The sequence below is a fragment of the Vespula pensylvanica genome, chromosome 5 (genome assembly GCF_014466175.1).
Source record: "Vespula pensylvanica isolate Volc-1 chromosome 5, ASM1446617v1, whole genome shotgun sequence".
NCBI classification, from domain to species: domain Eukaryota; kingdom Metazoa; phylum Arthropoda; class Insecta; order Hymenoptera; family Vespidae; genus Vespula; species Vespula pensylvanica.
In genome coordinates this window covers 4,994,365-5,010,086 of record NC_057689.1, presented here as the reverse complement: position 1 = coordinate 5,010,086, position 15,722 = coordinate 4,994,365, and the positions used below count along the sequence as shown (strand labels likewise).

Genomic DNA, 15,722 nt, shown 5'->3' with positions numbered 1-15,722 from the left:
GCCTGCCCCTGGGTCGGCTGCCTGTCTGTGCCAGTCCGTCGTCCGGCGAGACTGCCTTCTCCTACTCTTTCTATCTCTTTCTCTCTCTGTCCTTCCAGCGTGTTATACCTACCTACCTACCTACACACACCTTCCTTCTTCCTTCCTTTTCGCTCACCGTCTCTGTCTCTCTCCGGCGTGTGCTTTAACTCGGACACACAGGAGGCGGCGAGAGGTGATACGCTCGACACGCTCGACCGGACGAGAGAACGACGAAGACCTCAGTCACCTCCTGACACTCGGTAGGGTACGACCTTTCCCCCGGTGACCGACCGAGAGTAGGAGAGGGAGGAAGAGAACGAAAGAAAGAAAGAAAGAGGAGGATCGAGAGAGGAGAGAAAGGACCACCCTTAACGATGTACCCTTCCGATTCTTCTTCTTCTTCTTCCTTTTCTTCTTCCTCTTCTTCTTCTTCTTCTGCATCTTCTTCTTCTTCTTCTTCTTCTTCTTCTTCTTCTTCTTAAGAGTACCCCCGCCACTTTGTCCAGTGCCCACCCCCTCCCTCGCGAAGAGACCCACACACCCTCCCCCCTCGTATAAGAATCAGTGCATCGCGTGTGCCAGGAGCAGTACCGATCGGATTGTGATTCCACGAGCACGCTTTCTTCTTCTTCCTACTTCGTTCTTCTACTTCGACATAGCTGAGGAAAAGAGTGCGTGACAGAAGTATACATCGAGTGTACATACATATCGGTGATCGGTGTTCATCCGAAAAAGAGAGATCGTATATGAGGAAGCTCTTCAAAGAAAAAGAAAAAGATTCAAATCGAAGAGACATTAACAATCGCGAGAGAGTCATCCATACCCTCTCTCTCTCTCTTTCTCTCTCTCTCTACATATATATATACATATATATACATATAGGTATATATATATATATATCTGTCTCTGTTTGCCGCGTACGGATCTCGCGACACGCGCGTGTGTGCCCTCGAGCAACGAGAGTGTTATTAAAGTGTGATGCGATCATGATCGTGGAGGATACAGTGATCAGCATCGAGAGAGAACCGATGACGATGGAAGCTATTCTTCTGCGCGATCAGAGGACTACGTCCCATAGGATGTTAAATCGCGAGGAGCAAAGTGTTGCCATGATGACGACGACGACGACGACGACGACGACGACAATGACGAAGATGAAAACGACGAAGGAATTCGCCAAGGAGGGAAACGATCGACAGATACCGCATCTTCTCGATGATCCTTCTCGAATTTGCCGCTCTACTTGTTGCGCTCGCGCTTGCTACCGGAATTGTTGTCATTGTTCCTCGTGCGGGAACGACGACGTTTCCGCGCAGAGACACTTCCGACGTGATTCCGATGTGTGCCGAGCGCGCGCCTCCTCTTCTTGCGACGACGATCGGGGGGTACGATCGAGACGATGCTTGTTATCCATCACCACGACCACGTGGCTCAGTAAGTCGATATTTACGATTTCGTCGTATCGAAATTGTTTCTCTTTTTTTTTCCTTTTCTTTTCCTTTTCTTTTTGGTTTCTTTCTCGTGTCTCTTTTACTTTTAGTTGACGTCATCGTTTTTCTTTTTCTCCTTTTTCCTTTTTTCCTTTAGCATATTTATCTTCATAAATATCTTTCGATAGTTAGCTACAAGAAGAGAACTATCGATCCCTTTTTGTATTACTCCTTCGCGATAACGAGAAAGATCGTATTAGTTATTTTTTAAGATCTCAATTACGTCCGCTTCGATAAGTTTATTATGAGGATCAATTTTCTCCTTATCTACGTTAAGCGGAGTCGACATCTCTCTCGATACTATGTTAAAGATCGTAGTCGATTTAACGTGAATACAATGCAACAAATATAATAGTTGACCGATTACACAAACGATCTTTCTTAATCAGCAAACAAAGCTATCCGGCGGTGCGGCAGTGGCTTCTATCTGTTAGCGCCGTAAAAATATGTCCGTATCCGGTAACGACGATTTCCTCGAAATGATTTCGAATCTATATATACGTATCCATCGGGATACGTCGTATGCCTTTGCATACGATTATGTTATATAGTTGCAATTTTGGTTGTTTACCCGTTCGGACCACCTAGAACTCATTCGATACAAACACAAGGATCGTAAATAGTCATTTCAATAAACGAAAAAGATATAGCCTGTCGTAAACAACCGATATAAAATTGATCCTTTCGAATAATTTATTGGCCATAATCGGATAGGAAAGCACGTATACACTTGGAATCATTACAAAATACATTTTTTTTTCTGATTCCATCTTTCATATTTTGGATCAAAAAAAAAAAAAAAGAAAGAAAAAGGGGGAAAACCAGGTCTAATCCCTTTTGAACTTTTTGACGTTCACGTTATAAACTTGTACGACACCGATCGAAAAGGCATTCTACTACGTTTTCCCTTTCTAGATTTCACCACGAGCCCATCTTCGATGCACGATGCACCGTGCTTGAATCGATCACGCGCGAAGAATGCATCGGCTCGAGCGGCACTCTTACGTAACCGTTCGCATCTTTCTCCTTTCTAGTGACACCTTTCTTTCTTCGATCTTCGATCTTCGATCTTGGCGATGCATCCATTGCGATCGACGAAATGGACGAGATCGAAGGAGCAAACCTAACGGCTGATCGATTCACGGTGGCGTCCTCTGCCTACTTCGAGACTCTCTCTCTCTCTCTCTCTCTCTCTCTCTCTCTCTCTCTCTCTCTCTTTCTACCGCGCTTGACGTCACTTTCGAGCAAGCCGATGAACGCATTAGTCATCCACCTCGTTATGGTCCTTCTTATCGATACATACTTTGCTCGTACAGCCGACTTCGTCAAATAGTTTCGATTCTTTAATGATCGACAATGATTCGTTAGTCATTAGTGGTCTTTTCCTTTTTTTCTTTTTTTTTTTCTTTCTGTCATACCGAGAGAGAAGAGCAACACGATCCGGTCCAAGTCGATCGATTAGATCTCTCGATCGTCCACCTCTCGATCCCTCTTTCATCTATATCATTCACTTCGAATTTCGCTCTGCAGGAAAATGAAATTTCTCGGTACGCTGTAGGGTACGATACCGCGAAACGATATCGAGTACTACGAATACATTTAATCTATTGAATGGAACGTTAAGTAGGTCATTCAAGCATTTTGATAGAAGGAATTGGATTCAATAGGAAGGAGGATGCCACGGAAGCCCACCTGTTGAGCGCGTGCGACTCCCACAGGTGGTTCCAATGGCAGGTAGTCATTTTTGACTCGTCAAACCATTTATTTTTCTTTCACTCTCTATCGGATTACTACTTTCTTCTTCCCACTCTTCTTTTCTTTTTCTTTTCATTTTTCAAAAGTACGGTCATCTTCAAACCTATCTTTAACTTTTCAATGAACATTTGGTTAAGCTGGTAATTAGTGAAATATATAAAACATGAAAAAGTGAGGAGAGAAGATTTGACGATTTTATTTTATCGTTGCTTATGTCAGATAACGATTTCTAGATAAAAATAAAGGAAGGAACGAAATAAGAAAGGAAGAGATAAAGAGAAAGAGATATGGATCGAAAAAAAAAAATCGGAAGGCAGGAAATACTTCGGAGGTCGGACAGGTGCATCGAGAGTCTCCAAGAGTCTCGAGAGTCTCGATTTCGAGCGAGTCTCGCGCTTGCGTTGTAAGCTCTCGCGCGTACGCGTCGCGACCTACCGCAACGCGCGGAGGTACGAGCATGGACGCGGAACGGTAGGAAAGGGGCAGCCGCGGGGCCGGCTCTAATGGGGTATAATTGTCGCGAGCAATGCGAGGACAGTGCGCCATTAGCGCATTTTTCATCGTCTTTCTTGCCGGCGCACGGCGAGCGAGCGCGCGCGAGAGCGCAGATGATGCGCTTCTCTGCGCGCCTTACTTTTTTCCCCTCTCCGTCCTCTCCGCAAGTGTACGAACGACGACTACGACTACGACTACGGTTGTGGCTAGGGCTAGGGCTACGACTACGACGACGACGACGACGACGACGACGACGACGACGACGACGACGACGACGGCGGCGGCGGCGGCCAACTCTCCTTCGAAGAGCACGGATTCTCTGGAATTTCGTTGGAACGCCGTCGTTCGTGCGTTCATCGTTGAGGTAGGCCCTGAGAATCGCCTCCGATGATCCAAAGGAAAAAGACCGCTTTTCTAACTCTCGCAAGATACTTTCAACAACGACGAAATCATGACTTTTCACGGATTTACCGTCCTTCTTCTTCTTCTTCTTCTTTTCACATTTTCGTTTTTTTCATTCATTTCGTTTTTTGTTCTCTTTCTTTTTCTTTCATCTCGTATCTTTCATTTTGCTTATTTTTTTCTTATTTTTTATTTTTGTATTTTACCATTACTCGCTTTCCTCAGAAAGTCGCATTCTTGCATTCGCTTCGTTTCGTTTCGTTCGTTCCCTTTCTCTCCGTGACTAATTTGGCTAATCGTTCGACGGATGGTCGCTAATCGTACTCGATTAAACGTACCGCGCGAGGAAAAAAGGCGGCGTAATTAAAGAGACCAAGAGAAAGTACTACGTACATGCGTATCCACGTACTTAGATACGTACCTACATGCGTTTATGCGCGATACGAGTAAGGATATACGATTGCGGCCTGCGAAATTACTCCTGCGGACGATAAAAATACCTTGTACCGAGTGTCGCCACTTTTCCGTCGTTCCTCGCTTTTCTATACGAGTTATCCCAAGACAAGTAGAATTTTACTTAGTTTTCGCAATATATTCAGAATGAAAGTATGAATCTGCTGTAAGACTCTTTCACCGTTTTTTCTTTACACTTTTCTCGTCTTTCGTCGTATCATTTTTTCTTTTTCTTTTTTTTTTTCTTACGTTGACGAAGAAATAGTTATATATATATATATATATATACATACACGTCTATAAATACATTTAATGGATTTTATCTGACATTATTACGGAACGTTAATTGGACTGCTTTTCGCGTCGATGAACCATCGGAAGAAAAACGATCGGATCTTGATCCGGTATCCTTCGAACTTTTCGAAAAATAGATCTTATATTTTTGATTCCAATTCTCGTTTAAAATAAATCCTTCATAGTAAAAGCGCGCACGTGTCGGTAGAAAACGTGAATTCGATTTCACGTGACTTTCTCGGCACGGCGCATTAAGCCGATCATATATCTCGCGATGTTCTTTCTTCAATTATCTAACCAACCGTGTGACTTATCTGTCATAAGAAAAATTCCAATGCAATCTTTTGACTTTCTGGCACGCGACCGACCGCCCAGCTCGATCACAGAATATTCATTTCTCTTTTTCTTTTTTTTTTTTTTTTTACTTGTTACATTTATTTTTGTTTTCTTTTTTTTTTCTTTTTTATTTTCCTTCTTCTCTCGGAGAAAATAAGTTCGCCATCAGGGTCGTTCTACTTTCGAATTATAACACGAAAATTTAAGTTGACCGACGAATTATCGATATATACCTGTCCGTCAGAAAGAAAACGAATCGAACTTTTAGTGGCGCTCATTAAAATGCACGATGTGACCCTCGCTCTCTCCCCTCTCTCCTATCATTTTCCTTCTTCACGTGCACGCGCTGCATCGTACGAGTCCACGTAATATTAAATTTTGATTTCGTACGTACGGACTAGCGAAGGATGTTCTCCCGAACGTTTTTCAAGGCCGCGCGCGAAACTCTCCTCCGATTGGAAATTAAAAAGTTTTCTATCGTCGAGACACGGTTTGTTTCAACGTTGAAGGCGAAGAAAAAAGAATAGAAAAAGAAAAAGGAAAAGAAAAGGAAAGGAAAAAGAAGAAAAGAAAAGAAAGGAAAAGAAAAGATAGGAAAAAGAAAATACCTGCCTACCTAAATCCTTCCGCGTGTCTGCACGATCGGCGAACCGTTAAGAGTCGTTTCTTCGAGAAATAAAGAAAGGGATAATTTCGAAAAATTATCTCGGCAAATGAGAATTATCGGCTCGCGGACGCAACACGAGCGAGTGTAATTACGATTTCTCGTTACGCCAAATAAAATTACCGTACGATGTAAATGACTTGGAACTGGAGGTGGGCACCTTTCGAACTCTCGATTCTTTTCGATCATGAATCGAGAAGCATTAAAAGAGAAAGAGAGAGAGAGAGAGAGAGAGAGAGAGACAGAGAGAAAAAGAAAAAGAGAAAAAGAAAGAGAGAGAAGAGAACGCAAGTAGCGTCGTCGTCCTCGTCGTCTCCATCGACGAACCGTTGCGCGCGCCGAGAGGCGAGGCCCCTCATCAAGGGTCGTAACTCGTGAAATAATGCGACGAGGAATTCGCGGGGACGTAATTCGACGAGCAACGGTGATTCCGAAACTGCCGGATGATCATAAGACGGGACCGATCGAAATCTACCATTTAGGTCGCTTACTATCGACGAAACATGACCACCCTCCTTCGATTTGAGTCGCGAAAGAGAGATTTCGAAAGGGCCGACGCCCGGAAGCTTCCTTCGATCGCTTCTCCGGGGCATACTCGTTGAAATTCGCGTGTCAAATTCGATAATTATCGAAAAGCAAAAGAGAGAGAGAGAGAGAGAGAGAGAGAAAGAAATTAGTTTTGGGCATAGTGTGCCAAACGATAATAATTTCCATCTCGTCGTGATTCAATCGGTTACTATTTCGAAACTTTATCTTTATAGGGATTGTTAAATATATCAAAGTATTCATGCGATATTATTGTATAGAATAACGTTAACAATTATTTGTAAACGGCAAAACTTCGGTGTTATTTCAGGGTTAAGCAGTCTTGTAGTCACCTTGCTCGTGGCCTCGGTAAACGGAGCTCCGACAATGACTGTCAATGCCAGACGACTGAGTTCACCACCAAAGTGGGTAAATCCCTGTGGTCTCGCCGCCGAAGACTTCGATGGTGATCCCGACGTCGAACAATTGCGGGACGTGCAACTACTAACGCAGGTCGTGGTACAGGCTAAAACCGCTCTGATGCACGCACAACTCTTTCGAGACGATTACGTGAGTACATTCATACGCCATTTATACGTATAAATTCATGGCGTTGGTTAAACGTTCTCCTCATCGTAAATTGGGACTCCCGAAAAGAGAAGCCCAACTCATCGGAAGATCAAACTCATCGATGCCTCGATAATTACCGGCGTGACTTCTGCTTGGGGGATCGAGCATGCGCGCGGAGAGGAGGGAAGCTCGAGCGGAAGGCAGTTATGGCAGTACTTCCGGCGGTACGGACGACGTCGATCGTGGTTCTACGTGTCGCTGGCAGACACTCGAAAGAGATCTCGGCTTTTACTTAATGGTTCGCCGTTCTTGCCTTCCGATCTTCTCCTTTCTTTCATCTCTGACCGATATCAACTTTCGACGGATTTAATTGCGAAGAAAAGTGTGATCGATTTATCTTCGACTTGTTTGCTCGTGTCTATTTCGTTTTATCGTAGTTCAAACGTATGTATAGCATTAGAGAGTGAATAAGGTCAGCAGGTGAATCGGTTCGTTCGGTACGTTCGAAGAATTAAGTAAATAAATCAGATCGATTTTTTTGATTTTTTTTTTTTTCTTTTTTGTTTTCATATTATTCTCACACGAAATACATGTTACACGGTTCAACCGGATTCCAAAAGGAAAAAGAAATAATAGCTTTCATGGTATATATCACGAAACGGCGAGGAGAAGGATGATCGAATAACAAGTAGGAAGAGTCTCCTTCCCAAACGTGGCTCATTATCTACCCACCAAGGACAGTACATCAGGCTCGTCTCGTTCCCTAAGCTTTCTCCTTCTCCTTCTTTTCCCGAAGCGCTCCGAAAAAAGGATAGGCGTATCGGGTAAACCACAAAGGCACGACGAAACTGCGGTCGCACGCGAAACTATACTCTTTCCCCCTTTTCATCATACATTAGGCTCGTTCCCTCGATTTATGCATCGTGCACACGCGTCCTCGCGATTCCGGGTCTATAACTGGACGTCCTTATGCGTCCGACCCAATTCTTGGAGATCTGAAATCGAAATCGATCTCCTTTTCGTCACGTTCGCTTCCTGCTCCGAATCTTATTCCCTTACAAGAGAAAGATCTTTAAGAACTTCTTACGTAAGTTCTAAAGACTTTGTCTTCGCCGTTATTTTTCTCGCCAATATCGTAAAGATTATAATAATTATTGAAACGAGAAACGTCAAAGATTTCTCGATTATGTCGCTCAAAATATAATTTATCGATCGTTTAAACTTTATCCATTTCGATTGACTTTTCATCATTTTGACGATCCGTCAATTATCGAATTCGACCAATAATCGAATAACGAATGAAAAGTGCTTCATTTTCGATGGAATACCTCTTGTATCATTATTTGATCATAATCACGGAATACTAAGAATGTCGGATGATCTCAAGATGATCAGGTGTAGAAAAGAAGAAGAAGAAGAAGAAGAAGAGGAGGAGGAGGAGAAGGAAGGGGATGCGAAAAAAGTCAGCGGATTTCGCGCACGACCACAAAGGGCGCTTATGCGAAGGCCTTGGTTCCGGCGTCGTGACTACGACATAGAGAAGGGGTGGTGGTGGGGGAGGTTTGAGAGGGGATTCAAACGCGTCGAAAGGGCCCAGCCCGCGTTACATCATCGTACGACGATACACGACACCGATGTTTTCTAAGTCAGCGCATAATTCGATATCGGATTCGTTTTGGACGCGAGAAGAAGGACTCGTCGAGTACGATGGGATGATGGAAAAGAAAAAGAAGAGAATTCGATTCGCATAACTTTCTTTCTCTCTCTCTCTCTTTTTCTCTCTCTCTCTCTCTCTCTTTCCTTCCTTCCTTCCTTCCTTCCTTTCTTCTTTCTTTCTTTCTTTCTTTCTTTCTTTCTTTCCCGCGGTGACTCCAATGCAGGAAGACGCAGGTGCGCCTTGCCTGATAGCAAGTTGCGGCGACATACTGTCTGGTGGTCCACTGACGTCATCATTCGCCACTCGTTATCGTTTTAAACGAAGGAAAGCAAAGGGTATAGACGGATAGATATTTTATTCGAATATTCGTAGACGATGTCGGAGATATGCGAGTTTGAGATTGGTATTTAAAGATAATAAGAGATATTACGGTGTAACGATAATTATTGCGTCAAATTTAAATAAGAATTATCAAGACGATGTGCGGCGAAAGGAGAAAAGAGAAAGAAGAAGAAATAAAAGCAAGCAAGGAAGAAAGATAGGTAGAAAGATGATATAAACGGATCGCTCGTTTGGAGCAACATGAAAGGGTTGCAAAGTGGATGGAACGGTTCGAGGAAGTCTTCGAGAAAATAATGTTTCTCCGTTAAACTAGCTCTTTTATTTCATCGTCCTTCGCACATGTGATAAAAAGAGAAAAAGGTAGCTCACGACGTGAAGGCATCGGATAAAATATCGGAAGTGGAGGATTCCAATAAATCAGAATCGGAAGCTGCCCCCTCTCCCGAACCGCGGACGGGACACAGCCATACGCCACAGGCATACTCCGCCTGCATACTAAAGGCAAGACCGGATATACAACGCGCCAGCGTATCTACTCTCCTCGATATATACACTACGACACATATCCCCCTGGCAGCAAGTGCCACTGCGCTTCTTGCATATCGACTCGTCGTGTACGGCTCCCTCGCGCTGACATATTTTCTCTTGGCGCGTGACTTTCCTCTCGTCTCGTCTCCTCCTACTCTTTCTCTACTCCTCCCTCCCTCCTACGCTTCTTCCTCTCATTCATTCTCGAAATACGTCCAAATCGCGAGTTCTCTCTTTCTATCTCTCTCTGTCTCTGTCTCTGTCTCTGTCTCTGTCTGTCCGTATGTCTCTTTCTGTCTCTCTCCTTTCTCTTTCTCTGTCTCTGTCTCTGACTGTCTGTATATATGTCTCTTTCCATCTCTCTTTCTCTCTCTCTCTCTCTTCCTCTTTTCCTTAGTCTTTTTAATCCTTTCCAGTGACGAGTCGCGAACGATTTTCGATCAGTTCGACCGAGACCGACTCACCGAAATTTTATAACTTCTAATAAGCGGTGAAACCGCGCTAGAAAAAAGACCGAGAAGCTAATTGATTTTGACGGGTTCTCTCCTTCTCTTTCTCTTCACTCGTTCGAAAGAGCGAGTGAGAGAAAAAGAGCGCCTTATAGACCGGGAGGAAGACGAAGAAGGAGAAACAGAGAGAGAGAGAGAAAGAGAAAGAGAGAGACACCGTCGTACCTACTCCTGCCAGCCTACTTCCTGCCAGTTTGCAGCCCGGTTTTACGATTATTCGTGCACCGGTGTGGCCGTCGAGACTTTTACGAGGCACAAAAGACCCGCGCCACGATTTGCTCGCCGCCAGTGGTTGTTAGCGACAATTCCTTTCTTCCTTTCCTTTTTCTTCCTTCTCCCTCCTCGTCTCCCTTCCTTCTGTTTTCCCTCTCCTTACTCTCTCTCTCTCTCTCTCTCTCTCTCTTTCTCTGTCTCTCTCTCTCTGTCTCTCTCTTTCTCTCACCTTCTCTCATTCACGCTAGACTATCGCGTCTCGTAGGAAAAGAACACTGTGTTCTCTCCGGTCCGGTGTAACACTCGGCAACAGCAACAACGTCCGTTATAGCAAACTCCTCGGAAACGTATTCGAAAGTTAGACTTTTTTTTAAAATCGCTACAGAAAAGTATAGAAGGAATGAGAATCACCGTGTCGTCGTGATAAACGGGTCATAAAACGCGGAGTCTGTATGAGAGAGAATAATAAATGAGATTCTTCTATTTTCTTCTTTTTCTTTTCGTTGTTGGTTCTTGTTGTCTTTCTTTTATTTATTTATTTTTTTTCTTTTTTCTTTTCAAGGGAGGGAAGTAAGCGAAGGGTGAAATAACCATGAGAAAGTAGAGAGTCATGCGATGTCATTGAATATTTTTAACGAGAGATTGATGTAGCTACGTTAACTCATGATCAAGATGAATTTATCAAATTACAATGGGATTATCGTGGAATCGCGTTTAATTAGATAGTTTGTTACGCGAGAAGGAGTTGAGTCTTCGGAGTTATCTTTTTTCCTTATCGTTTTGGGTGGCCCGGGATCGGCTCGAAGAGGATTAATAAGAACGTGTTTCGCGTGACGCAACGATATTCCCCAATGGGTGTTCTCTCCTCGTTCGCGGCTTATACAAAGTTTCTCTCGGAGAGTTGGAAAGAGGCAAAGACGAACGGCACATTTCTATCGTCTTCGAAAGGGTTTCGTAATGATCTGGGCGTGGAGAGGATCTCTAAAGAAGAGACAAGAGCAGGATCGGCAAGCGCAGGTACCTCCGATCGATCGTGCCTTGGAGCGCACCCGAGAGAAAGAACGAGAAAGAAAGAGAAAGAAGAGAATTATCGATCGTGAGACCACGCGGTCCTCTTTTCAGGCACGCGCTTTCTTGCGATTTTCGATCATCCTGTTGTCTTTGCGCTAGGTAACCGATTTTCGATTATCTCACGAACTCGGATTGTTAATATCGTTCGTTTTCTCGTTAAACAAGAAGAAAAGAAATATATATATATATATATATATATATATATATATCGGTTATTATCGAGCCGTGCAGAATCACTAGGTTCGTTATCCTATCGGGAATGTGTTATTTGCTGAGACCCTTTTTCTTTCTTTCTTTTTTTTTTTTTTTTTCATACAACGGCATATTAAACTTCGTTGAAAATTGTCGTACGAACGTCGTAGCTGAAAACGGCCTTGAGCTTTGGTACAGCTCGTGCTTCGTAAACGATTGTACGAACGGCGCTTAGAAATTCGCGGAACGCTTTGCGATCTCGAATAGTTACATAAAATCGAGGGTTTCGATCCCCTCCTCTTTTATTTTCTCTCTTTCTCGTATAATATCTGTCTCGTTCTCGCTTCCAGCTAACACTTCGAATGATTCATGTCGACTCGAGCTCCGAATACCAGCGATATCGTGTTGGGACAATTAACGTGTCTGCCCTGGCGCCTTGTGTTCCTAGTAGTTTCTGCTTAAAGGAACCCAATAGCCACGACATTTGCGTGCAGTGGCCCAGTAATTCCCAAAAAGTCAGCGAACACTCTCCGTGTTCGTGTTTCGGGCTAGCTTACTCACTCACGTGTCTTATTCCTTCCCCTCTTGCTTCTTCACCTCTCATCTCCGTGTTTTCCGTCGTCTATTACTAGGAACGAGGGTTATCAAAGTAATCGCTGACTAAACGTTACCGAGCGTTGCTTTTTACGCGTTCAACGTATGTACGTACGCGTATGTATGTTACAAGTTTTTTAATCCTTCGGTGCATAGAATAACGAAGAATAAACAATGAGAGGAGAATGCATAGCTAACTCCATACATATAAACGTCGTATACTCTATCAGGAGATTTCGAATATCTCGCGAATCTAATACGAGAATATTTATCGTCATTGCAGATCAAACGGACTTTTAAAGTTGACTTCGCCGATTGGCACTTGCAGTGGAAGGACAATCATTACGATTGGTTGCCTAGTAAGAAGGATATACCGAAGCAATTGGGCGAACAATTGCAGCAACAATATTTGGACAGTTTGGAGGTATGTTCGATTCGAGGATTCGTTTTATCGACGTCGACGTTGATTTAGGAGAATTTTTTAATCGGTCTTTTTTTCTTCTCTCTCTCTTTTTTTTCTTTTTTTTTTTTCTTTCTTCCTTCAAATATTTCAGCTTGATAGGTCGCTGCTTGATGCGTACGAGTACATGCAGAAATACGCGGTTGGTCTCGAGCAAATTGTATGGGACCAAGAGGACAACGGTCTCGAGTTTCGCGATCAGTTTAAGGATACCGAATTCAAGCTCCGAACGGTGAGTGTTTAGAAGACTTTATCTATGCCCGGTAGAAACCCGTGATCCCGTAAAAGTCCGCAAATCGCGAGTAATTAGCCGTTATGCTCGACTTTCACAATGGCCAACTCGAACTCGTCGTCGTTGAACGATCAGGTTTGAAATAACGTTGCCGCTGTTTGCCACCGTCTCTACGTCGTACTCGCGAACGGTATAAAAAGCATTTCGCCAGTTTTATGAGCGATTTTACGTAAACGCCGAGTCGCGTTTAAAGATACTTGGAGTACGGATCTCGAAAGAACCGCAAACTCCTCGTCCGATCATTCGAGAGGTACCGACACTCGGCCGAGTTCCACATCGGTTGTTTTTCTTTTTTCTTTTTTCATTACTCTTTCAATAATATCACCGGCCTCGATTCCGTAGTTGTCGTGTGCAAAAATTCGTTCGATCGAAGCACCTCTCTTGTTTTATTTGTTCTTTTTTTCTTTCTTTTCTTTTTTTTCTACAGCCCTTCCAATCGGCGATTCCGCGTTGCATGCATTCCGTACTCTCTTTATCTCTCTTTCTCTCTTTTGCAAAGCTAGTGGTTAGTTTGCTTTTTTTTTGTTAACAGGGCTTTTTCCTTCCTTCTTTTCGCAGGTCCTATGTGAGCTTCAGGTCGCGTTGATGGAACGTGCTGTGACCTTACGACCCGACGTAACGAGGAACGCAATGTCGACGGAGTACCGCTCGATGTCGTCGTCCGCGACGTATCGCGATTTACGCGACTGGCTGATCTTTCGGGACTACATGAACGGTCTCGAATACGTCGTGCAGGTGTTCGAGCATTTACGTCGGGGCTTAGAATCCTGAGGACGGCAAGGCGGAAGCCGAAGAAGGGCTACAAGGCGACGACTCGCCCATTTTAGAAAAACGGAACGACCAGATCTCGAAACGATATCAATATCTTCCTGAACTGAAACGCGTCGTTTAATACAAAACGCACCGTTTTCTTAGGGGATATCAACGAGGGACGAAGAAATTTTTGTAACAGTGGGAGAATAACAGGATCGAAAGATTCGTTAAAAAGGAAGAATCCGAGAGAGGATTTAGATACAGCTTCCGTTTGAATTCATTTACATTTCTCAGATAATCGAATTCGAAATGGAGTTTACGCGAACGAATTCGGTCATGCAACTTTGTTCTTTCGTATACAGATTCGAATTCGATTTCGAGATTGATTTAAGAATGAATCTTCGGGACGCTCCCACGAGAATGATGTTTCGAAATATAGAAATGGAGAGAAGGAAAGAAAGACGAAGACAAGAGTCGTACGTTAATAGAGCCCATCGGTTTTCGCCGCCGTAGTCCGTAATTATTATTAAACGAAACGCGCCGAAATGAGGAGAGAAAAAGGATAGACAGAAAGAAAGAAAGAGAGAGAAAGAGAAGAAGAGAAAAGGAGAGGGAAGAAGAAAGAGATTATACAAAGGAAATCGAGCGTGTCGATTCTTCGCGTCTATCGCTTCTCTAACGGTGTGTCTACTCTAGAGATTATCTAAAAAAAAAAAAGAAAAAGAGAAAAGTAAGTCTTTCGAGCTCGCACGCTCGCTCGTTCGTCGCCGTTTTATCTTATTTTAATTTTTATTTTATCTCTGCTGTATTTTTTTTTCTTTTTATTACTTTTATTATTATTATTATTATTATTATTATTATTATTATTATTATTATCATTATGATTATTATTATTATTATTATTATTATTATTATTATTATTATTATTATTATTATTATTATTATTATGATTATTATTATTTTTAATCTTCTTAATTGAAGAAGAAATATATCCGTGAGATCCTCGGATCGTCCTAAGACTTTACTAGGAAAAATGACTTCCGATGAAGTTCGATAAGTTTTCAAAGCTTCCAAGTCTTCTCGGATCGATCGAGACGATGAGAAACAACAACAACGATGATTAATTTAAAAAAAATAAAAAAAAGAAAGAAAGGATGGGCAGGAACCCGATGTGTATCCTTCGAATCGAAGGATTCGTTCATGCTTTTTTCGTAGGAAAAAGTCGAAGGAACCGAGGATCGTTCAAATTCGAATGCATTTTCAAATAAGTATCGACGATCTTTTTATCGATTTTAAACGCGAATCGAAACGCGCACGTGCGAGTGCAATTTTTCGAAGATCCTGCGACACTCTAGATACACGTTCTATGATCGTGTGTAATGTTTTTTATTTTCTTTATTTTTTTTTTTTTTAATCTTTCTATTTTAATATCTTTTTCTAATTTTTTTTCTTTTTTATTTTTTTTTCCTTTTTTTTCTTTTTTTTTTTTTTTTTTTTTTTTTTTAAATCGATGCGCAAAGAAAAAGAATGAGAGGGAGAAAATGATAGGAGATTAATCGACCTTAAAATGCCAAGTGCGAGAGGCAAATGAACGCTATGATCGAGATAATGATCGTTTCGAAGGAACTTTTGAACCAAACTCGCTTATTTATCCTTATCATTATTAATTATTACATTGTATCTCGATACGCGTTACGACTCCTCTCTCGCACTTGCACAAATATTCATACACTCAACATATACCGTTCATACGTACTTACATACATACATATATACGTACATATATCATACATACATATATACGTACATAGATCATACATACATACATAACATACTTACACATACTTATATACATACATACATACACACGTACACGCATGCACGCACACATATTCCAATAATCCTACATAATAATAATTTATTAATTAACAGTAACACTATATATTATTATATTCGTATTTATTCAGATTATTTATTTTATTTTTGTAAAGATCTTATACCTTTGTATTTAAAGTGTCTAACTGAGCTTCGAATTATCCTAGGGTATAATATTAATACGTTTGAGAGAGATGGTTAGACAGTGGGAGAATTGTGAAAAAGTATTAC

At 42.2% G+C, this 15,722-nt stretch overlaps 1 protein-coding gene across 1 annotated transcript; it reads left to right on the top strand.

Annotated features, from left to right (window-relative positions):
* The first annotated feature begins 945 nt into the window (after nucleotides 1–945).
* On the top strand, nucleotides 946–14,366 carry LOC122629622. The gene is made up of 5 exons (XM_043813264.1): nucleotides 946–1,455; nucleotides 6,767–7,005; nucleotides 12,395–12,535; nucleotides 12,666–12,803; nucleotides 13,422–14,366. The coding sequence occupies exons 1-5, from the start codon at nucleotides 1,008–1,010 to the stop codon at nucleotides 13,632–13,634; spliced, it is 1,179 nt and encodes a 392-aa protein (XP_043669199.1). The 5' UTR covers nucleotides 946–1,007; the 3' UTR covers nucleotides 13,635–14,366.
* The last annotated feature ends 1,356 nt before the right edge of the window (nucleotides 14,367–15,722 follow it).

Bases quoted from the DNA above. Each gene is read 5' to 3' on its own strand.
- LOC122629622 (XM_043813264.1), top strand. From the start codon at position 1,008: ATGATCGTGGAGGATACAGTGATCAGCATCGAGAGAGAACCGATGACG. The intron at 1,456-6,766 runs GTAAGTCGATAT...GTGTTATTTCAG, and splicing joins CACCACGACCACGTGGCTCA to GGTTAAGCAGTCTTGTAGTC. The intron at 12,536-12,665 runs GTATGTTCGATT...CAAATATTTCAG, and splicing joins AATATTTGGACAGTTTGGAG to CTTGATAGGTCGCTGCTTGA.